The following is a 23,814-nucleotide window of genomic DNA, read 5'->3' on the forward strand; positions in this document are numbered from 1 at the left end:
AAACGTCGACATGTCAAGGTGTTGATGATGAAGCTGAACACCTGTCAGAGGCTCGCGTCCAGATGTTTTACTTGCTTCAAGGAAAGCAAATCCTACATAGCAATCCAAGTGGAGCTGAATCCAAGGCTCAGTTGTTGATGTAACCATTGAAGCTTGCCAAGGCCTGACTTGGCAGCAACCTTTTGAGATCGTTGTTCAAAAGAATTCCTCCTTAGGCTTGGCTTTACCAGAGGAACATGAGTCAGCAGAGTAAAAAAAAACAGGCCAGAAAACTACAGTCAAATTCTGAAAAACTTCAATCAAAAATGCCTATAGCGTGAATCAGGACTCTAAGCAAGATTCTGGCATTTTTCTGTATTATAATACATAAATGAACTACTTTAAGTACCCTGAGTGTGTAAGTTGATTCTTGATTTTAGACACACATTATGTCCAAAAGAAAAAAGACAAAAGAAAAACAGAAGTCTTTGAATGATGTGGGAAATACATCTAGTCACCATTCCTCATTTTGCACCAGGAACAGTTGACCAGAGTCAGAGGTTAGAAGCCTGTTGTTTGTGTGACCAAAGACCTTAACTGTAAGGTCATGAGATGAGGCCTGAGCGACTTCCACTTTTTTTTTTTTACATCATAGCAGTGGTATGAATGCTTTTGTGATGCAAGAAATTTGCATCAGGAAACATAATCTGTGAATTGATTTTCTATTTCAACAAACCAGTGACCGACATGGGAGCCTCCCATCTGTACAAAACATTTTTTTTAACTAGGGTCATTTCGTTTTATTACTTTTATTTATTTTATGCTGTTATTATTTTCTGTTTTTAATTTGTTCACATTTAATGTCTCAATTAGGTTCATTTTGGTATATTTTTATTTGAATTTCCATATCTTGTTTTTACTTCTTCCTGTCTCATGTATTTTCTGTGACTGTTATTTGCCCCCCTAACTTCCTCTTAGATGCAGCTGTGCATACTAATAGACTCACTCAGTAATTCAGCTGACAGATAGATAGATGGATAGATAGATACTTTATTGATCCCGAGGGAAATTCATTCTGCTCTGTCTGAGTAATAACCATTTTTGTCCTGCGTTTGATATTAAAAATGTAAATTGCGCCCTCTTGCGTTCAGCTGGAATAACTACATACATAATATGTATTTAGTATGTAGCCTATTAATAACCACTTTGGATATCTTATACATGTTACACAGAATTTTCTTGTGCGTAAAATCGCAAAATCTTATGCTGGGCCATGAGCTCACAACGTTTAGTCCTACGTTCGTGTCAACACGTCACACTGGCACCAGGTGACCTAAATTGTATTTAAATGTCATTTTAATTTAAAGCAGAGCCTTAAGGCTACGTATTAAGACATACACATATGACGTGATGGCACGGACGTCATGTCAAATGTGAACTATTATTTTATGCGCACATTTATAACTTCTTAAGGGGATTATTTTCTCAAACTTTTGCTGATGTACGTCGGCACCTGGCTTTTAGACATAATGATCACCTGGATGCCTTACAGGCTCAGGTCACCTGCATGCGGGCAGAAACACCGGGTGCTGCAGGACGCACCACTTAACGCAGCACTTTTTATGTTAATGACCCGTCCGAGAACGTCCCACCCACCCCCGCTTGACTTCAGCTCAACACCATTAACCGAGCCAGTTTCTGCAGTTGTTCTCTGGAGCTCGTATTTTTTATGAGATTCTTACGAGGATTCTTCACGGATAATGATCGGGAGACTGGTGGTCCTTGGTGGGCTGTGCGTTTTTCTTCTGGGTGCTGAAGGCAGGAGCAGTCAGAGCAGGTGGAGGATGGTGACTTTCCGTCGGACTCAGCAGGATGGGAGCCAGGGCGAAGCGCGCACACGCGTAAGGAGGGAAAGCAGCAGCAGCAGCTCATCAGGTACCTCCAGACCTTCTCACGGACCCCCTTTCACTTCCTGCTGGACTCCCCTCACCCCGGCCGAACACAAGATTCTGGATGATAACACGCACGAGGTGAGGTGTGTGCTTTGTTCTCAAGGCAGGACTAATGTCCTCAAGAAAAATTGTGCAACCTGCGGAAAGCTAGGAATGAGTCTATGAATATGAGCAATTAATGTGTGACAACAGGTAAACTTTACATGGTTATTCCAGGTGATATTCTTCTTTAAGAAATATTACAAACAAGTGCAACTGGTTCAGAAACAAATGGAATCATCACCCAAAAGCTCATTTTTAAGCTTCAATATGATTTTAAATGGCATTTATGTAAATTGTTGAGCCTATTTAACCAACCATCAAACCTTTGGAAATGATCAGCCTCATTTAGACTATCTTATCTTACCATTGGCATTCACAAAAAGTGAAATTGTGCGACTGAGTTGTTTTCCCCCTGAACTGTAGAGGTGAGGCTGTTACATTTGTGAGTCTTGTCTCATTCTCTCAGACAGGGTTTAATGGTGATGACGGATCATATGTCATTCTTACATGGGTTGGAGATGGCACAGGAGTGAGTATACAAAAACAACCACTCCAATAACAATGTTGGGAAACCACATTTGGATGCTTTTCATGTTTCTAAATGACGTTCTTTAGGTCGTCCTGGTTCTCTCAACATTCAGCGCCCCAATAGACACCTTCATAGAAGGAGGCTCCTCAAGACTTTATCGAAGGTACGTTATGTTTTTAGCATCCTTCCCAGCTGGAATATAACCTTAAAAAAGGTGTCACAACCTTTCTTTTCTCTTTCAACAGTACCGATTATGGAAAATCCTTCCATGACATTTCCGACCGGATCAACAACACCTTCATCAAGGAAGAGTTTGGAGTCAGCGTTGGACCAGGAAGCTCTGTAGGTTAACTTGGTTGTTGTGCACAGGGTTGTTTGTTCAGTACAGTTGGTGGTTGGGGAAACTTTGTTCCCTTTGTTGCTCCTTCTCCTCCGAGATATGTGTGATGTTGTCGCCTCTGGAAAAAAAGTGTGAAAACAACTCACACTTCTCTTGCTGTCAAATCAGTTTGTTACACATCTGCACTTTCTGCTCTTGTCCTCACTTTGTTTTTAGCCCATCTTGCTAACAAAAAATGCATTGATGCCAAATATAAAGTGTAACTTTCTTTTTTTAAATATGTTTATGAACACATTTCCTATTTGATTTTGATTGTCAGGTGATTCTGACAGCAGACATACCGGTGGTGGACCACAGAGGCGGGATAATATTGACCTCAACGGATGCTGGCGCCACCTTCAAGTTCATCCAACTGCCCTTCCACCTGGCTCAGCCAATCACGTACCACTTCCTTAACCCGTACTACCTTGTGGCCATAAGCATCGATGTGCGTCACATTCTGTTTCTCTCACTTCTAATTGTAATTTTCAAAGTCTTGGTTGTGTCGCTCACTCTGTGTCATACCCTGAGTAAAACTTGTACTCACACACGTTCAGAAAGACACACGCGCACACACACACACTGAGCACACACCTTGAAATGAAGGTAAACACTTCTTTCTGTTCCCTCTGGACTCGCAGGGCGGACTGTGGCTCTCTCTGGACTTTGGCGCCAAGTGGACAAAGGTTCATGATGGAGTGCATTCTTTCTCATGGTGAGTAAAAACAGGAAACTAAACCACACAAGAAAATTCTAGCAGAAAGCACATTGTTGTTTTTTAAAATGAGTTTAAATGACAGAATAACATATGTAGAATGTTCTGGAGCAGAAAGACACAGAAACACTTCATATGGTGTTTAAGACATGTTTCTAACCTTGCTCTTTTCATCAGGGGGGCCGGCATTAATTTGTTCTTTAGCTTCAGTCGAACAGAAGCAGGTAAGTGCTCTTAATTGATACCCGAAGAGTCTAAGAATTATTGACAGCAATCATTTGTTCAGTATAAAAAGTACAACTAGAAAAGCCATGACACCTAAAACTGTAGAGAAATATGACACGTGAAAATCAATCAAATCTAATGTTATCCATCCATTATTTTTATTCCACTTGTCCCAGCTTCACCAGTCAATCACAGTGTGAAATCTAACATGATCTTATCTAAAATAAAAATAATAAATTAGCACAACTTTATAGTATGTTTTTTTGTTTGGTTAAGATCTTTATCATCCCATAACAGAGATCCTGCCTGGCAGAAAGGTTGCAAAAAACAACAATAAAACCATAGACTGCTACAAGTGTTGTTACTGTACACACAATGTCAAATTAATACAAGACTACAAGATGATAGGAATTGCAAGAAAAACAACATGTTAGATATTTTTGGGGATACTCAATGGCTGTTCTCGTAGAGCTGAATGGAGTGCTTTGATTGCACATGGAATACAAGAGAAGTTGGACTTTATTGCAGCCAAAAAAAGAGCCAGAGATTGAGGACTTATTCTAGCTTACCTCCGTTTTCACATCGAAGATACCTGATGAGAGCTCAAAAGAGTGTTACAATTTGGCCAAAATTTAGAAGGGATGAACAAATAAGACATTTGTGTGTCTTCCATCTTTGACTTCTTTCCTCTTCCTGGTGCCGTAGTGGACGCAGAGGAGCGAGGGGATTTGGTTCTGAAGAGGACGACGGATCTGGGGAAAACCTTCACCACCATCCACGAGGACATCTTCAGCTTCGGCTACATCGGAGCTTTTCTCTTCTTCTCTGTGATGGAAGATCCTGTAAGACGTATAAATGAGTGAAAAACCTCCTCATCCACACAAACGTGTGTGTGGATATCACGATACTCAGTTCTGCTTATTGTTGGGCATGACGTTTTTTGACACATCGATGCTTTTTTTTAACGCCCAGAGATCGCCACGTGTCATGTACTTCTCTTCAGACCAGGGAGACACCTTCAGCCGAGCGCTGCTGCCGTCTGCTTCAACGGAGCAGGTGAGAACACAAAACTCTTACTGTCAGATGAACAACGTTAAAAAAGTTGTGTTAAAATAAATAAATAAACTCTTCATTCAAAGATTTTAAGCAAATATGCCAAATATGTTTTTACATTTTGATTTCTTAAGCTTCAAGTGTCTGTCACACTTTAAAGCCCCCCCGCACACATTTACACCCACTGTATCTTGTTTACAGCCCAAACACACACACACTCTCTCACGGCGATTAGACAAGCATTATTGCAAAGATTGAATTAGTCATCACAACATTGCTTTCTTTTTTTTTTATTATCGCAATCCCAGATTTTCTCACCCATATCTCATTTCCCCCTCTGTCTCTCTCTCTCTCTCTCTCTCTCGATATGGGGGTGTGTGTTTGTAGTTTTACTCCATCCTGGACGGCGATGAAGAAATGCTCTTCATGCACGTGGACAACCCCGGAGGTAACACACACTCACACACACACACACACACACACACACACACACACACACACACACACACACACACACACACACACACACACACACACACACACACACACACACACACACACAGAGGTACATAAATACAGTCCATGACACAAATTCATAATTAAGCACAGTTGGCGGGGGAAACCAGGCAGAGTTGATGGCTCTCAGCTTCTTTTGTTGTAATGGAAAAGCTGGCTCGCAAAGGCCGGACTGGTTTCGCAAGTTCTCGGAGTTGCTGACACATCAGTCCATCATAGTGAGTGTGTGTTTGTGCTGGCAAATCTTTGTTCTTTTTTGTTTTCTTTCTTGGATTCGTTCTCTCTTCTCCTATCATCTTCTTTCTCACTCTTTCTCACGCACGTCGTTTTTTTCCTGTTTCCTCACATTATCATTGTATTTCTCTCCGTGCTCAGTTAGCTGACGGGACTTTTGTGCTTCTCAGATGAAGAGGGGAGATATGGGGGTAAAGGGGCTTTATCTTTTGTGAGCTTGAAGGGAAGGAGATTTAGTTTACACTACAAAAGCTGACAAACGTATCTCGGGATCAGGGTGTAACACATGCGCGCACACATACACACACACACACACACACTGGAAACGTAACCCTGTCCATCATTTAGCTACGCTGATCTTGTCCGTCATGGCTTTAGCTGACGTGTGTGTGTGTGTGTGTGTGTGTGTGAGCCTCACACAGTTGAAATATGATTGATGATGACTTGATGATATGATGCTGATGTTGAAAGGATTGAGTCAGCGTGGCATCAACTGCTCCCAGGTGCTGATTCTGTTTTAAAGTGATGACGATTGTTGAGTGCCCATGTCATCATTTTTTACAACCTTTGTCAGTTGACAAAAATCTGCCGGATTACAAAAAACGTGTTTCGATTGTGGCTATAGCAAGTTGTTATGGTAAAAACAAAATGAAAAATTAAAGAAAAGTTTTTTGAAAATGATGTGTAATTTAACTCACATGCCTGAAATAGACACAACTAATGAGCTGTGGTTGAATAAAGTATCTATTCTAAAAGATCTGAAATGTGCGACAAAATGTCATTTACAAACTGTACATTGCAGTGGACTATTTATTTACACTGACTGACAAATGAAGCTTGTTTGAATTCTCCCTCTATCTCTCCTCAGACACCTTCTTTGGGACCATGTACACGTCAGACGACCGCGGCATCTTGTTTTCCAAATCCCTAGAGCGCCATCTATTTGACGGGCAGAGGAAAAGCGACTTCACTAACATCACTTCCCTGCGAGGAGTCTACCTCACAAACAAACTGGACGAGGGTACGATTTACAACCTGCAAAGGCATATTTGACCTCATTTATTTAAATGCACTTTAAATACGAGTTTTTCCCACATTGTCTTTGGTGTGATTTGAACTTACATTAAAAGTCAGCATTTCCAATGTCACCGTGGTTGTGCTTCAAAACACCACTTCAGAAACCAATGGGTGACGTATACTGTCGATGGAAATGACCAAGCCTTTAAATATTTAGGAGATATTTTTGAAGATTTAGTCCTCCAGTAGAATCAAGAGGATGGACTTACATCTTTTTTTGTCTTTTTTTTTTACATTTTTAAACAATATAAAATAAATGCCAGCCTGGCCTAGGTTAAGAAAGGTCAAATTGTCCGTGACATATGGTTTCATCCACAGCTTCATCTATCTATAAATGTGGTTTTTGACAGTGCTACTTCCTTGAAGCACAGAAGTCTGACTTTGCTGATGTGTTGTGTTGCAGATGGCCGTATCAGATCCGTCATTTCCTTCAACAGAGGACGAACATGGAGACAACTTAAAAAACCTGACAATGTGGAATGTGGACGTGAAGTACAGAATGTAGGTTGTATCTCAGTCTGTAAGGTGAAACATGGCGATAATGCATTTCACAAGTCACTGAAGTGTTATGTTTTGTCTGTGTTCCTCAGTGCAACCTTCATATTCACGGAGAGCACAGTCGCAACATTCGCATTGTTCCCATGTTAGCTCTATCTGAGCCCACTGCTATCGGTCTGGTGATCGCACATGGTAACTTATAAGAGCAATGCAAACATTTTCCCCCCAATACTGCTTTTTTGTTAATTTTTAATATATTTCTTTGAATGGTTGATCCCTCCTCTAAAATCTAAAGTTAAGATGACTTTAAGATGAGTTAAGACTTTCTCCCTCTACTCCAGGTACTGTTGGTGACTCTCTGTCATCTTCACAGCACCCAGACGTGTTTGTCTCCTCAGACGGGGGTTATAATTGGAGGGGGACATTGAGGGGGACCCACCACTACAGCATACTGGACTCTGGGGGTCTCATTGTGGCTGTTGAGGCCCAGCATGAAGGACAAGTCAAGACTATCAAGTACTGAGCAAATATTTGTACTCACAAAAAAACAATGGAGGCCCTAAAATGTTAACAGAAAAAAAGCAGCACAAAATGCTGACATCTTTTTTTTTTGCCAGGTTCTCCACAGACGAGGGCCAGTGCTGGAAGTCGTACAACTTCACCGAGCAGTCGTTCTTTTTCGCGGGTCTGGCATCAGAGCCAGGCACCAAGGCCATGAACGTCAGCGTGTGGGGATTCAGACCCGAAGAAGATGGCCAGCCCATGTGGGTCACCATCACCATCGATTTCCAGAGCCTCATCACAAGACAATGTGAGTCAAGATGCTGGAATAACATCAGCGACAAAAATCTGTTCTTTCACAGACTCACTAAAAGTCTAAGAATCCATGACTTTGCTGAGGGAATATTTTCCTCTTTTTACATGCCGTGGAAGCACAACACAAATGTTCCAAGAGGCTCCAGTGTGTCAAATAAGTATTTTACATTTACATTTTAGCTTTTGTGACATTTGTTTTTTGTTTTTCTTGAATAGTTCATCTTCTCAAAGCATTTAAGACATTGAATATTGGATATTGAGTGAACAGATCCAACAGGAAGACAACATTCTGGGCATGATTTCATTTTTTTTTATTTCATACTTGATACATTAGATTCCTTTGGTTCATTTAATGTCCAGGTGTTTGTTCACTTGGTTCAAAGGGACAGACAAAAGTCAGAACAATCATCAGGATTCAGCAATGTTTAAATCAGAATCTGATGACCGCTGCATTAGCTGAGTTTTGCACAGTACATTTTTGTGATATTTAGACCTGATTTTTTTTCCTAATTTGCTTGTTGTTTAATTTTTATTTATTTTTAGCTACAGAGTTTTACTTTTTGGTAAGTAATTGTTTTGAGTAGAACAATCTTTCTTGGTATTTGTAGTTTTATTCTGTCAGCTTATACAATATATCTGTTGCACTACTGGCACTACATGAACTCTCTTAAACATGGCTACAATTTTTTGTGTGGTTTTTTTGCATGGTGGCTTCACTCTTGAAAAGTGAAATTTGCATTACATGTGTTTACCAAAGCCATTAAAAGCCATCAAAAAGGTTTCTTTGTGGGTTACAGTTGTTTTCTTGTTTCTTGTCATCATCTAATTCACAGGTAACGACCAGGACTACGAAAAATGGTTGGCTCATTCCACAGATGAAGGAGACTTGGCGAGAAACGGCTGCGTGTTGGGAGTCAAAGAGACGTACCGGAGGCTGAAGAAACAATCAGTGTGCAGAAACGGGAAAGGCTTTGTGGTGAGCAAGAAGCAGAGCCCCTGTTTGTGCACCAGAGAAGATTACTTATGGTATGTCGCTTGATTTGAAACATTAAAAAGGGACTTCCAAGACACATTTTCTTACCATAAATTCCTTTCCAAACAGCGACTACGGCTACTATCGACATGTGAACACCTCAGAGTGCGTGAGACAATCGAGCGCTCCGAATAAAACCTTGGAGCTCTGTCTGAATGGAGAGGAGGATGAGCTTTTCACAGCAGGGTAATGATGATACGCATTATTTTAAACCTAAGAAATACTCCCTGTATTCAAACTCACTGACATATATATGTTTGTAGTTACCGGAAGGTTCCTAGTGACAGATGCGAGGGGGGATTCTCCCCTCAGCTCGCGGAGCAGACAGTAATAAGACCGTGTGGGGTTAAACCAAGTCCTGGTTCACCTGCCTGGTCCTCATCTCCCATCACACACTTTGACACACCGGTCAGTATTGCTGCTCTAAAATTAATCTATATCGTCAAATGTTTACGTCTTTTTTAGGAAATGCCTGATTTGCTTTACAGCGAGAACGACTGGTGTTGATCCTAGTGTGTGCAGGAGCAGGAGTCATCATCCTGATAGTTATTGTGTCTGCTGTCCTGGCTGTCAAGAGGGTGGTGTACAGAAACAGGTGAGTTTAACAGAGCTGCATGTGCACTTTCATAACCTCAACATACAACATATTCATTTGGTGGCTAGGAAGGTGTAAATTCCATGCTAAAATTGTGTTTGCTCTTAACATACACATTTTCATTTGTTATGATATTAGCGGTTAATTCTGGCTTTCGTCCCCTTTTGTAGTTAACATTTGGCTAAATGTTGTTGGATGTGTTTTCAAAGATGTGATACCTTAAAATATTTTATATATATATTTCATATTTTTAATATTAAAAATGTCCCCACGCTAACTAAGAAGCAATCCATTTTTTATACGGATAGGGTAGAAAAATCATGACTTACAACAAAGGGATTATAGATAACATAATAATTATAACAGATAATAACATATATAACAGATAATTATATAATAGCCGTTAGCATGACGCCAGAGGTAAATTGCTCCACTGTGGTTCACATTTCCATTCACAGGGCACCAGCGTATCGTTTCTCCAACCTCCAGATTCAGGACGATGAAAACAGCATCACAACAGATCTTCAGAGTGCCACCAGCAGTAATGGCACCGCCTGCCACCAGGACTCGGACGATGTAGGCTAAGATTGATTCAGCTCTGTCCTCTGGCTTTGCTCCTGTCACTTCACAAAATGTTTTTGTCTTGTTTGATTTCTCATGTGCATTTGCTTCTTTCTTTTCCTTTCTCTGCACAGGATCTTCTCCAATGACACAACAACATTTGATGGATAAAATAAGTTTGTATCCCTGATTATTTCATGGGAGTTGCCTTCTTTTTGATTGACACATAACCCGAATGTCTTAATTTATTGAATTTATTTCAGGTCATGGCTTTACATAGCTTACTCTTTGATTTGTACAGTGTGCTTTTTTTGTTTGTTTTGTTTTAAGTCTAGTTTTTGTTGTTCGACTTTTTTTCCCCTAAAGTTTCTGTTGAATGTGAATTTGTGAAAAAAAAAAAAACAGAAAATTATCACATCATGTATAATTTACATTGTACAATTTATGGTTTGAAATAATCTTATATGGGTTTGGTTTCAATTCACAACTTTTTTTTAAGTATCTGTCCATTAGACGACCGGGGGCGCTGTAACGTGTCGTATTTCTTTCTAAAATATCAGAAGAAGAAGAACATGAGGAAGTTGGGTGGGACGGAAACAAAGATGAAATGTTAATATGATGATGTCCAACTCTATACCGCTGCATGATTTTTTTTTTTTTAAGTTTTTAAGCCGTATGTCACAGGCAAATGTACATTTAAAACACAGAATTGACTACAAACTACAAAACTAATGCAGTAATATATAACAAATGAAATAAAATTGAGTTAAACGAAAAAATCTGATAAGGAAGTTATTCATTTGAACGAAAATGTAGGTAAATCAGCTTGTGAAAACGTGAAACTTCAACAAAGAATTCATGTATGCATAGTTGTTGTTTTTTTATTGGATGAAAATTTGAAATAAACTCTTTATTAAAATACTGAACATGTTCAGTCTCGGCTCGCAATTTCGTCTTTGGTTTTTCCAACAGAGTGGCGCATCTTACCGTCATATCTTCAACGAGCTCAGCTGTCATTATCGGTTACGCGAATCACTAGTGCCAGTTTATGGGATCATAAACCACGCCAGGTTTTTGGTGTTGTTTTGGCAAATTGAACCGGTAAGTGTGATGTAAAACGTGCATTCATATCCGACATTAAAAGCTGCTTTTAAATCAACGGACTCACCTTTGAATATACCGCTGCAGTTTCGGTGTCAGTTAGCAAACCTGGTCAGATATGAGGAAGTAAACCAACGTAACGACGTTTTTTAGGCTGCAGGGGATGCTAGTGTGCTTTTAACTAATTTAGCCTCCAAATATAGTAAGTCTTAAAGTAAGTAACTGTCAACACAGCACAATAACGAACTGTATGGTTAAATTGTTTCAGCTCACGTTGAGGTGTGGAGTCTCCTTTTTTATTTTACCTTCAACAAGACTGCTGAGAGAAATATCAAACGTTTAAACTGAGAAAATATATGTATGTGTGTTTGTTTTGTCCCCCACACAGGTTGTTGGCTGTGAAGGAAGTGGCAGTCGTGTCTCTAAGATGGTCAGAGCTGGCGGTACGTGTTGCCTTTAGAGATATATGTGTGATGCGTTTACGTGCTCCTTGGAAGGCTGAGCTCACGAGCTTTTATTAATTATGTTGAAACTACATGAACAAAGTTAGAGAAGCTCTGTTAGTTGTTGTTTTTTTTGTTTTTGTTTTTTGGGGGGGGGGGGCAGAAGTAGACTAGGTTACTCTGCGTGGACGTGAATTTTCCCTGATAACGTGCAGTTATATATTCTAAAAATTAATAGATCTGTGTGATGTCTGAAATATCCTCAATGGGCACAAGTCTTTGTTGGTTTATGCTTTAATATTTGTGTTTGTTTTTATTTGTCTGCAGGCATTCTGAAGTTTGCAGCGCTCATCTTTGCATTCCTCCTGGCAGTCTTTCTGGCTTTTCAACTCCTGGAAATTCACATGGATTTTAAACTGAGCAATGTTATCTGTGAGTGTTACCGTTACCTTAACAAGATTAAAGTCCCTTGTGACAGAGAGAGAGGCTATTACCTTGAGCCGTAAATTAAAGAATGTTAAGTGTAGTTGTTGTAGAGGAAAGCTAATTTGGAAAGTATTTCCAAACACCAGAAGAATGTCTTTCTCTTATTGTGATATGCTGGTTGAAGCCTTACTTTAATGTTTGAACTGAAAATCTCTTGTCTTAAAATTTCAGCAAGAAGTGTGCCACAAAGAGAAGCCTGTGAGTATCTTTAAATGATCAAAGTTAAACAGTTCATCACAAGATGTGTGTCATGTGCCTTGTACATCTGATAAACTAATAGAAAGATTTTTCGTAGTGTGTTAATGTTAGTACATATAGATTCCTTGTAATACAAAGGGACTGCTGATATTTGTTCTAAGTCAACCACTATTTGCCTATAAGAGTTTGTGAAGGCGTCACATGTGCCCTGATTCTCCCTCCATTTCTTAGGGTGTAAACTGAGTTTTTCTATTCACAGCACCAAAGCCAGTCAGGTACAAATGTGGGCTGTCCAAATCATGTCCGGACGGACACTTCGCCTTCAAGATGGCGAGCGGAGCAGCCAGCGTAGTCGGGCCCAGAATCTGCTTAGAGGACAAACTGTAAGTAAAAAAACAAATCTTCTGTTGATTTTCCGATTTATGAACCAGGATGCAGTCTGAGATCCTCTGGAAGATCTCTGCTGGCTGTTTCAAGGTCCAGCCTGAAAACTAAAAGGGGGGCGGGGCTTTGTCTGTCAGAGCCCCCCCCAAAACTGTGGATCAGCCTGCCACAGGAGATCAGACGAGCAGAATCATTCCCTCGTTTAATTTCACGACGCAAGACATAAAGCTTGAAGTGTGTGATTTTATTTTGCTGTTTGCTTTTATTACAAATACACTCCTACAAGTACAAAAAAAAGAATTATTTTCGTTTTTGAAGTCAACAGGAAATGTCTTCAACTTTGAGTCCAAGGTGAAGACGCTGTGTACTTGTTCCTGTGCTCTGAGCTCTTTTCCTCCTTTGTTTGTTTCAGAGTCATGAGCGGAGTGAAGAACAACGTAGGCAGAGGAATCAACATCGCCCTCCTTAATGGTAAAAACCAAAGTTCAACACCGGCAGTTCCACACCTTACAGTCAGTTTGCTCAGTTGATGAAAGTAACAGATGAACTGCGTTTCTCTGAGTCACTGCAATATACGGAGCCTCATTATTATTTTTACTCGGCTGTTTTGGAAACCACAAATTACACAAATGTAATCCCTGTCCCCTGTTGTTAATAACTTTGAAGGAGTAAAATGTTGTTTTGTGAGTTTTGGATAGAAGTCACAAAGTCAGTTTTAATTGTGACTCTTTGCCCCCCGCAGGGCAAACTGGAGAGGTTCTAAAGACTGACTTTTATGACATGTGGGCAGGAGGTGAGTTTGTGTTGCAGCCTTTTTATCTGCAGATTTAAAAAATATATATATTTTCTACAAAGTTAGTGTTAACTACGTGTCGTCTTGTTCAGATGTGGCTCCCTTTATTAAGTTCCTGAAGGAAATCGAGGAAGGGACGGTCGTGATGATGGCCTCCTTTGACGATCCTGCAACAAAGTACGAACTCTCATCATTACTCGACGCGTAGCGATATCGTTTCGCTTGCACATGTGTTTGGCGTCGCTGCAGGCGTGTCCACGAAATAACGCGTCCTCTCTGTTCCGCAGACTCAACGACGAAGCCAGGAAGCTCATCGCTGATCTGGGAAGCACGGCCGTGAATAATTTGGGCTTCCGGGATAACTGGATCTTTGTCGGGGGGAAAGGAATCAAGACCAAGAGTCCATTTGAGCAGGTGACGAAAACCAACAGATCCTACGTTTCTACTTAACTCCCATTAACAAATGCAAACTGCACAGAACATAAAGGAAAATCATCTGATAAATGTTTAAAATCCTCAAAATATAAAAATGACAGCCAAACACTTTGGTCACATCTGACCGCTTTGATGAGTTCAAACACAGATAAAACGTGTGTGTGGGAGGTGAAGCTTATTGGAAATGCTGCCATTTGGAGGATATTGGACATGTGATAGTGTGTCTGGTTAGATCTGCAGCGTTTATTACTCGCATGAATTTATATGAGGTTAGCTCTTAAAGATGCGTCTGACTGTATCAGCACTGTGACAGCATTAACCCAGGCCTCCATGCAAAGGATGAGAACACGTGCGGAGTGAGAAAGCAGCGCTCGCTGGTGCTTTTTTTTTTTTTTTTTTTTGGTAACCTCCTGATTCAGAGTAGGTTCTCTCTCCCAACACAGTGGCAGTGCGAGTTCAGGCAGGAAAAAAAAAGTTCCTCTTCAAAAAAAGTCCCTGGAACTGTTTGATCCAAAAAAAAAAAAAAAAACCCTTGTGCAAACGTTTGCACTACAGAACGGTCAACGAGTTGTTGTTGCTGTAGGTGCTTGTCACCTTTGGGACTATTTCTACACCTGACAGGTTTGCCCAACCAAACTTGAACAGCAGGTGTCTTCTCATTGTTCATGCTTATCTCCCTGATAGAGAAGTCATTGTTTTAGCTCATTCGAGCACTGAACAGCCCAACACTACTAGTCCTCTTTCATCTGTCTTAAGCGTGTCATGTGTTTATATTACATTCAGAGTTAAATGACTGTTGTTTTTGTCCACAGCACATCAAGAACGTCCCAGACACCAACAAATTCGAGGGATGGCCCGAAGTGTTGGAGATGGAAGGCTGCGTGCCTCAGAGGCAGGTCTAACAGGATCCTCGGCTCCTTCTCCTCATCTGGACATGTCATGTCTCAGACATTCCTGGCCCTTATGAAACTTAGTAGAGCAGATGTATTCAGATTGAGTCAGAAGTCAGAACAACATCTGCCCGAAGAAAGAGAGGAAATTCAACATGAAGATTGGACTTTTTTCTAGCACCTCTCCCTCCTTTTGGACACCATGGCATACCGTAGATGTTACTTATCAGGGCTTGTAATTGGAGTAAGTTGGTAGACGGCGCGTAAAAGTGACTCATCTCTGAGTGCTTGCATGCTGTCACACGTTCGACCTGTAAGGCCCACAGACCTGCCTGTGATAGAGCTGCATTAATGCACTGTTAGCGATTTGAAGTAGATGTCGAATATGACAAAAATCTTCATCACTTCTTCCCTGCCTTAAACTTGTTAACTCGTTTGTGTATATTAAGACTTGGTGATTCATTTTTCTTCCCTTCAGAGCAGTTTATTTTGAGAATATTCTTATTATTAACAGGGTTTGAATATGCATCTTTTCTTGATCTTATAACCAAAAAATACCAAATTCACTGTGAAATGTGTAAATACTTGTTTAGAGGAGGGTCCGAATAATAAAAGACCCTAATTTAAGACTATAATAATATAATTTCTTAGAAGTGAAACTGTCAGTGTGTCCGTGTGTGTTTATTATTATTATTTTGTTGTTGTTGTTGTTGTTGATGCATCCAATGGAAAGGTTTATCAGTGTGTAATTGATGTGCAAACAGCTGTGGAGGATCTTATTCAGTATCCACATTAGTGTTAACCATTAACATGTCACCTGTCATCATACAGCTTCACTGTAGTCATCTTCAGCAAGTTGGTGACTTTACTTCAGTGCAAACATCATGAAGTTCCGCATCAAGTCATTTTTTGTGACGGTGTTTAGACTTCTTTCATTTTCAATCGAAAGTGAAGGAGAAAATACTTTTCTTTCTTGAGAGGGGAAGGGGGGGTCTTTTTATGTTTTTATCTTAATGACAGGAAAGTGGACAGAGTCACAGAAAGAGATAGGGGGGAGAGAGAGTAGAGAATGACAGTCAGGTAAGGAGCCAGAGGTTCAAATAGGAACCTGGGACATCTGTTTGGAGGACTGTGACCTCCGGACATGTGAAAGGCATTATCCACGAGGCTTCTGGCACTCCAGAAATTTTCAAAATAAGGGGCTATTTTCTAACTTCAACAAATGTAGGGAGTCTGGTGTAATGGTGGAAAACAAAAGAAGAGACGTATGATGTATTTTCTTTATGTAAATTCACACTACAGATAAAACACTATCTAACAGAAGAGTCGGTCTTCTGTGAGTGCGTTGATGAAGTATACAACATCACTGGGACGTTAAACAATACACATTACTCCCCCTCGACCAGGACTTCTTCATACAGCTATTTAACATTACAGTAAACCGTGTCAGGGTTTGTTTATCTTCAGAACTCGACCTACAGCCTTGTGTTTGCAACAACACCAACCACAGCAATGCTGATGTTTAAACTACAATCCCCCCCCCCTCTCCTGGGATACTCCTGAAATATCACAAAGTGGATTTCTAAGCTGAGAAGCATTTTCAGGTTGCAAGTACCACCATCTATTCGTGGCTGATACATGCGTCCAATTAGTGAACTACAACCTATCAAAAGAACATCTGTGTATCTGTTTCATCAACAACTGTTTCATTTCCTCCGGTACAACTCGTTTCTTAAACCTCAGTACAACACCAGAAACGAAAATGTCTTACATAATTGAGTTCATTTCTCTTGAGACTTAACTTTGCATTCGTCCCCATCTACTTGTTAAGACGTTTTATTTTATTTTGTCATATTGTGCAAAACTCTATTGCAACATTTTGATGGTGGTGAAGTTTTTGACTTTCCCACCAGAGGGCGCCCTTGCCCTTTGTAAAACAAGTGTTTGGTCTGTTTTACATCATGTACAGTATTTGCTCCGTTTGGAGCGGTGCTGTGATCGTGCAGCTTATTTACTAAGTACTTGTCTATTTGCTAATTCTGTTTGTAGAAGCAGAAACATGATCAGGTGCTCGTGCTGTGGAGGAGATTTTGAAGCTGTATTTATACCATCTATTGAGGAAAGATTAGCCTTTTTGCATTGGAGGAAGGTCGTTTTCAAACTACCATTTGAGTTGTGACTGTTTTATGTCACAAGAACAATTGTTAAAGGAGAAGATGTGAATTATTGAATTTAAAGCTTTATCAGGCCTGTTCTGTGTACTGTACATATACTTTTCTTATTTATATTTAGTTCATTTTACTGTTTTTCATGGCTGCAACATGTGAGAGCATCAATCTGACAAGATTTTATGGGATTGCTAAAATTTTGGGTTTTTTTTTTTATCCCTATTTACGTGAACACTCATATCGTTAAGTCAACAAAACAACTTTCTCTTTCATGTTTGTATTTCTACTCTCTTGCAAACACGCATCCATCAACATAAGTGCAGCTTTTAAGTTGCACATGACTCCTCTCTGGGTTTGTCCCTTTTCAGACGGAGTGACCTTCTGAGTTCTCGTCAACACAAAGGTCTTCCTTATTCCCTGTAAATGAGAAACTGTCATGGTGCTCTCCCTCTGATCCCACCTGAGCTCCCTGCACGACAGCCATCTGACATTTTACATCCCCTTGTGTGTTTATGTAAGTCTTTGTTTAGCAACCGTCCCTTTACATATATAATGTGCATGTGGGCCTTGCGTTTTATGATGTTAGCCTTTGTTTGCGTGCAGTAACAGCGAGCTCGTGATTCTTTAAAATTGTATGTTCCCTGTTTTCGTGTAGGCTGAACCTTCGCTGGGCTGCCGTGTTTCTGCTCTGAGATATGAGGTGTGGGAGTGAATCGTCTCCAACTCTCCTTATATAAGACACGCTATGTGATGCATTATGTATGAACGCAGAATATCTCCTAAACATCTGATGATGAGACGTGGGAGCCTGTAGCGAGAGCTGTACTAACACAAGAGGAATATAAGGATAACATGCTCTCACAAAGCACAAGAGTGGAGTGATATTTATCGGGGGTTTTTTACTTTATGTTTTGCAAAGGACAAGTTTTTGTTCCCTCTTTTACTTTGCCCTGCTTCCAAAAATAAATCTGCCTGTTCAACAAAGGTGCCGTCCTCTTAAAGAGCCTCTAAGGAGTCTGACTTTCTCATTCTCAAAGTGACCTTTGCACCCTGACCTCTGCCCTCTTTCCCTCTCCCCGACCCTCAAGCTTCTGTTTTCAAAACAAGGTTTAAAACAATCCTTTTCCAACCACTTACCAAAAACCCTTAGGAAGCACATCTGCTCACTTTTTTTTAGCTCCACTTCTATTTTTATAACACACGCATGACCACATGATATCATAAAAGTGACAATACAGCAAACACTATTAACCTCATTGCTGATCACAGATCAAAAAGCACACAGAGAAACACACCACTCCACCTCCTCTCTTGAATTGTACCTTCTACCACTCATACACTGACCCAACAAAGGCCTCTTGTCTGTCTCTGCACCCATTGATTTCAACTTCAGCAAACCAGGTTTCATACATGTGATGACTACTGGTGGCCAGAGGTTATATTGCACACAGTTTGTGCGCCTGCATGAGTGTTTTTGCAGTACCATGTCTGGCCAGCAGTGAGAGCACTAAGCACAGTCCTGCTTTCTCACTCCAATCAGTGAATAAAGGGGGAAACCTTGCAGCTTCTTTTCCAGTGTTGTTGCAAAGACTTTAATGGTTATATACTGCACACATAAGTTTGCACAAACAGTTTATCTTCCATGATGAGTATTACTCAGTATGTGCAAAAAAAGCTTCCTGAGATGAGTTTATGTTCATGTTGTGGACTTATGAACTCATGAATTGCAAAACTCGATGTCCCCTTTCTGAATAATATTAAATAAAGCAACACACTTTGTAATCATGGCCTCGCCATTTGATTGACTAAGAAAACATTTTAATCATGTCTCTTTATTTATGTCAAGTTGCATGATGGGAATTTTAAGGTCTTTGTTGGTTTATTGATCATGTAAAGTGTGAAACAGAATCAGCGCAATAATCTCTTTCCCATGAGCTTTTCTTTCCGACATTCCTTCTGTACATACTGCTTTATCAAGAGTTTCTGAAACAGAGCCCCACTTTTATTTCTAAGGCCTGTATTGTCTGTACGCTGTGACCACTCCCTGAGCTTTCTCTTATCTGATACTGAACCCCAGGCAGGGCCCGGCCCTCTTGTTTACGCCCGGCTCTGCACATTAACCCCTGACTCCCTCACACTTTACCTCAAAAGTTTATTTCAGGTTGCTCCAATCCCCGCAGCGCTCATCTATTCAAGTACATTTCCCCATATCAGACATGTGCCTCGCTGTGAAATGTGGTTTTACAATCTGTACAGCAGGCTCTAGGCTTGATAACAATACTGTAACCATGACTTAGACTTATCTAACATTGTAGACAAAGAAGTCTCTATAAGACTCAACAGTGAGGATGCACATTGGAAAAAACTAGTTAATGAATTAATGTAGGGCCACCAAAAACAGACCAGAAGTTGTTTCTTTGTCACTTTCACAGTAACTTTATTTACAGTGTTAAAGTTGTGATACGATTGAGCGTTGAATTTAGCACAGCGACAGAGAATAATTCGACACTTCAAAATTAAGAAACGTAATGATGTTTTTGAAATGGAGAAGGGGGAAGTAGAAACCAGTGGATTTCTATCCAACAAACTTAATTTGGTTCACAGGAAGCAGCGCCGCGTCATCAAAGCAGCGATGCAAAATCACCTTCCCCCTTCTCAATCATAGTTTTGACCTCACTGCCCTTTTTTGTGCTCCACCTTCAATCCTTTAATTGACTTAACACACACACACACACACACACACACACACACACACACACACAGATCCAGACAGCTGTGTTTACACTCTATGGTTCTGTGGGAACTTCCTGCTGACTTCAGCATACACAAAAACACCAAGCAGGCTGCAGATACTGGACTGGTTCGATAGCCGATCATGTGGAACTTTTTACACAACATGTTGCTTTCTTAAAGGATGCACACAGTGACATGCTGTATGTTAGACTTCACTAAGCAATAAACTCAAAGAATCTGTTTTGATGTTATGATATTGGATTGGTTGGTTTTCCTCATCGATTTATAAGTCCTACCAGAACGTTTTCCAGGAAAACAGAAAAGTGAATAAAGTTTTTACACCGTGACATACTTGCGCTGAAACAACACTGACCTTTTCACCCCCCACTAATGTCTGACACAGTTCATACACAAAAACACACGCAGTCCCTGTTGAACATGTCTGTGAAACAAAGGTCTCATTCATCGTCGTCACTCTAACTTTCCGCTGCCTCTGTGGCTCTGAGTCGGGAAGTTTGAGCGGATCAGATCACTGTGGGTGGAAAATAGACACATCCTGGTTTCTGACACACTTCCAACTGGACCAGTGGAAACTACATACAAGTGTGGGAACTACATCCCCAAAGTTTCAGAGCACCTATTCAGTGGATCATTTGTAGGTGTGCCATATCTACGTTGCACAATAATGTGAATATGACACGTAAACAATACATTGGATGCAGAGATTTCTTCCCTAATGTTTTTAGCAGCGTTTGTGAAAAGAGGTTGCGATGTTCAGCCAGGAACTGAATCATTAAAAAAAAAAAATCTGGCATGCACAGTATAGCCAGTCCAGTAAACAGAGCTGTATTCCCAGATGCTGTATGAAAAACAGTAAGCTAATTTTCTGACTTTGTCTAACACACATAGCTTATAGTTAATCTTTAAATAGACATGAATAATGCTTTAAAACGGATGTTTTCAACTCTTTAAACTGATTATAACTGCATCCAGAAGATAATCTTTGCAGATCAACCACACACACACACACACACACACACACACAAACTTAAGAAATTGCAAGGAAAAACTGTTATTAAAAACGCAAAAGAAAACACAAGCAGCTGTGCTGTTAATCTATTCCCACCCTGAACAAAAAACGATCCAACCACCCTCAGTTCACTTGTGTAGTACACTTTAATGGAGTGTTCAGTTTTTTGTTTTGTTAAAAATATCCCAGGTACAAAGTTTTTTGGAATAAAAGGGCCAGTTCTGACTTTTTTGTTTTTCTACCTGTATCGTCAATCCAAGTTTGTGTACAGAGCATGTAAAGGCTGTTTGGAAGAACTCTTGTGTACTTGACCACAAGCTCCTCTTCATTCATTATGCAAAAGTCAGTCTACAGTCCAGACGGCACTCATCTACTCTCCCTGATTGAGCACTTTCACTGTAAGCTGTCAATCTTTCCCACAGTGTACTATCCGTGCACTTCACTATTCATTGACTATCCTTTTCACATCCTCAGTGTTGAGTGGATAAAATGCTTTTTTTTTTTTTTTTTAAAGGATTATTTTTGGCCTTTTTGCCTTTATTAATAGGACAGATAGAGTCGGAAAGGGGGAGAGAGTGGGGAGAGACATGCGGGAGGGTGGCCACAGGCCGGACGCGAACCCGGGCCGCCCGCGCGAGGAGCAAGGCCTCGCTGCCGCTGAGCTATCGGCGCCCCAAAATGCTTATTTTTGTCGAGATAATTTTGGAGAATTTAGAGAAAAGCCGGAGAGAGATTGTCATGAAACATAAAGCAGAGACAGCAGCCATAGCACACATTCCCATTACTTTTTCCAGAAAGTCAGTACTGCCTTTTCCCATGAATACAACCACCTCATAAATTTCACTGCATCAATTTGCATCCTGCGTGCGCCCCCCCCCCCCCCCCCCCCCCCCCCCCCAGCACAGCGCACCATAAAAATTGATGCAGAACTATAAACAGCACTACTCTGAACTGCTTGAATGTAAGATAGTTCATGTCGTCATCTCAGTGGGGTCCTACAGTCTATGGTTCCAGCCAACAAATGCTTTTCTCTTGAACCACAGCATGACAGATGGTAACTTCTGTAGGTCCCATAAACCAAAGTTTATCTAGAGGTGTCAAAGTTGAAAGTTTCTTACTCATTTTTGTGTGTAATTTTTTTTATTAAACCTGCGTATCATTATTTTTCAAAACAACGAATTATTATTCATAAGTTTTATCTAATGAAGTGTCATTAAGGTAGGCGCTCATGACCATGAACCTTTGCGGCTCATAGTGCGAGCTGATTGGTAGACATATGTCATGTGATTGATTGTGGAGGGGGGAAACGTTAAAAAAATGTTTCTCTCTTAATGTGTCCCTTTGGAAAAAGTTCGTTTTTGGTCGTTTGTTTAAAGTTTTCCTTTTTTTAACGAGGGAAAAGGAAAAACGAGGGAAAGTGGATGATATAGCTACAACTCAGACTGCTAACTACAACAACGAGGATGCTAACGTTGTGGAGACGCTACAAGGCTACGGCTAAGAAAAGTACCTGCAACCTAATAAGGTGAGTTAGCGTTTTTATCTTACAGTGTACTACTTTTGTTATGTTCCCCGTGCTGCTAACTTTAGCTTCAACTAGCTCGCGGGTGTTCCGTGTTGCTGTTTCCATGGTTACATTTACAGGCATTGGACGTGCTTCACTGTAAATGACCGTAGAAAGCGGGAGAGTCGTTTTTTTTTGCTCTCGGCTGGTGAAATGATAAAGCCTTTATGTTCGTGTGTGACTGTTGTTAAAGCACGTTTTGTGTGGATTAATTCAGTTGTGTCGCATTAGCTTGTTGTGTAAGTGTTTGATAATGTTGGTGCCTTTTAAATAATTAGCACCTGCTATAAACGATGCAGCCTCCCTTTGTTGAACTCCTGAGCCTCATCTGTGCAGCATGTATAATCTACTATAATCTACATCTTTTGTACTGTGACCAGCCTGTGTTTAGACTTGTTTTGCAGAAATAAATAAAATACAAATAAACAAAATAGTAAGATCTAGCATGTAGAGCTAGACACTTAAAACCAGCTCCTGCAGCAGTATAGCCTTGCATGCAACCTCAGAAACATAATCATGTAGAAAATAAACGTGCAGGGGAGCCCCCAGACATGGGTGGGGTTCTTAGCCACAGGTCGGCCCTGGTTTGTGGTTGGACTGTGGGTGATGTGTTATACGATGTCCACATGTGGAGAGAAAAAATAGTACACGTTTTTATTACAGAGGGCTTCATTTGAAACATCTCAGCATATTTTATCACACACTCTAATTTAGTGGGAGATTACAGTAAACATTCAGACATTTATTTATTGATTTTATTGAAACTTTTTTACATTTACTTTTGAAAAATTTAAAAAGTTAAAACACAATAGCTGACAGCTCTTTTTTCCCTAGCCTCTGGTTGAGGTCTTTTTCCACTTTTGTACAACAGTGTTAAAGTTTCCCATCACACATAGAAAATCACTTTAGCCCTGTCCTTGTAACATTGTGAAGTCTCTTTTCGACATGATGTTCTTTCACACTGTAACTCCAGAAAATCTCACCTCGTGACCGTCTCTATCAAGTCTGCATCTTCAGAGACAATGTACATGTTCATATTTCTAAAGGTTACATTATTCACATGACATACGGAGCAGAGAATCTCAGCAGCGACTCGGGGGGAGAGATGATTCATGCTGATTAGTATGCTGAACAGATTTTCTTATATTATAACACTGCCTGGCTCCTTGGAGCGGCATAGCATAGAGGTTGTTATTATCTTCTAATACCTTATTATGTTTCCAATGGGCGGAGGTGAAAGGATTTGATTATCATATACAGCGTTACAGTGTCACATGTGGCTATTTTCGAAGCTTTAAATCTCTTCTGTGTCAGTCGAAAAGGATTTAATGGAAAGGTTTGCTCTGTACAGTTTATCATGTGTGCTGTTCATACATTATATTTAA

At 40.3% G+C, this 23,814-nt stretch overlaps 3 protein-coding genes across 4 annotated transcripts in view; all 3 read left to right on the top strand.

The window, feature by feature from the left end:
• Window positions 1-1,729: 1,729 nt before the first annotated feature.
• Window positions 1,730-10,535, top strand: LOC306818160 (sortilin). The gene is made up of 21 exons (XM_079335534.1): window positions 1,730-2,009; window positions 2,440-2,502; window positions 2,589-2,665; window positions 2,748-2,844; window positions 3,162-3,329; window positions 3,523-3,596; window positions 3,774-3,820; window positions 4,527-4,663; window positions 4,794-4,877; window positions 5,262-5,322; window positions 6,493-6,645; window positions 7,105-7,202; window positions 7,292-7,391; window positions 7,541-7,715; window positions 7,817-8,010; window positions 8,849-9,041; window positions 9,118-9,234; window positions 9,312-9,456; window positions 9,537-9,643; window positions 10,102-10,219; window positions 10,339-10,535. Exons 1-21 carry the CDS (start codon window positions 1,740-1,742, stop codon window positions 10,351-10,353), a joined length of 2,493 nt encoding a protein of 830 aa, XP_079191660.1. The 5' UTR covers window positions 1,730-1,739; the 3' UTR covers window positions 10,354-10,535.
• A 581-nt stretch (window positions 10,536-11,116) lies between these two features.
• Window positions 11,117-15,593, top strand: fam3c (FAM3 metabolism regulating signaling molecule C). Of its 2 annotated transcripts, none has more exons than XM_079335082.1 (10): window positions 11,117-11,305; window positions 11,694-11,748; window positions 12,076-12,184; window positions 12,413-12,432; window positions 12,692-12,815; window positions 13,229-13,287; window positions 13,559-13,609; window positions 13,702-13,786; window positions 13,897-14,023; window positions 14,857-15,593. In XM_079335082.1, the coding sequence occupies exons 1-10, from the start codon at window positions 11,132-11,134 to the stop codon at window positions 14,944-14,946; spliced, it is 894 nt and encodes a 297-aa protein (XP_079191208.1). In that variant the 5' UTR covers window positions 11,117-11,131; the 3' UTR covers window positions 14,947-15,593. The 2 variants fall into 2 exon arrangements, with proteins under 2 accessions (XP_079191208.1, XP_079191209.1); XM_079335083.1 differs by having other exon boundaries at window positions 11,203-11,274.
• A 6,551-nt stretch (window positions 15,594-22,144) lies between these two features.
• Window positions 22,145-23,814, top strand: part of dcn (decorin) — a 155,757-nt gene continuing 154,087 nt past the window's right edge. Inside the window, exon 1 of the mRNA XM_079335080.1 lies at window positions 22,145-22,390. Within this exon, the coding sequence (XP_079191206.1) occupies window positions 22,329-22,390 (62 nt within the window). The 5' untranslated portion in view covers window positions 22,145-22,328. The remainder of the gene's footprint in view (window positions 22,391-23,814) is intronic.

The sequence above is a fragment of the Symphodus melops genome (assembly GCF_947650265.1).
Source record: "Symphodus melops genome assembly, chromosome: 22".
Lineage (NCBI taxonomy): Eukaryota > Metazoa > Chordata > Actinopteri > Labriformes > Labridae > Symphodus > Symphodus melops.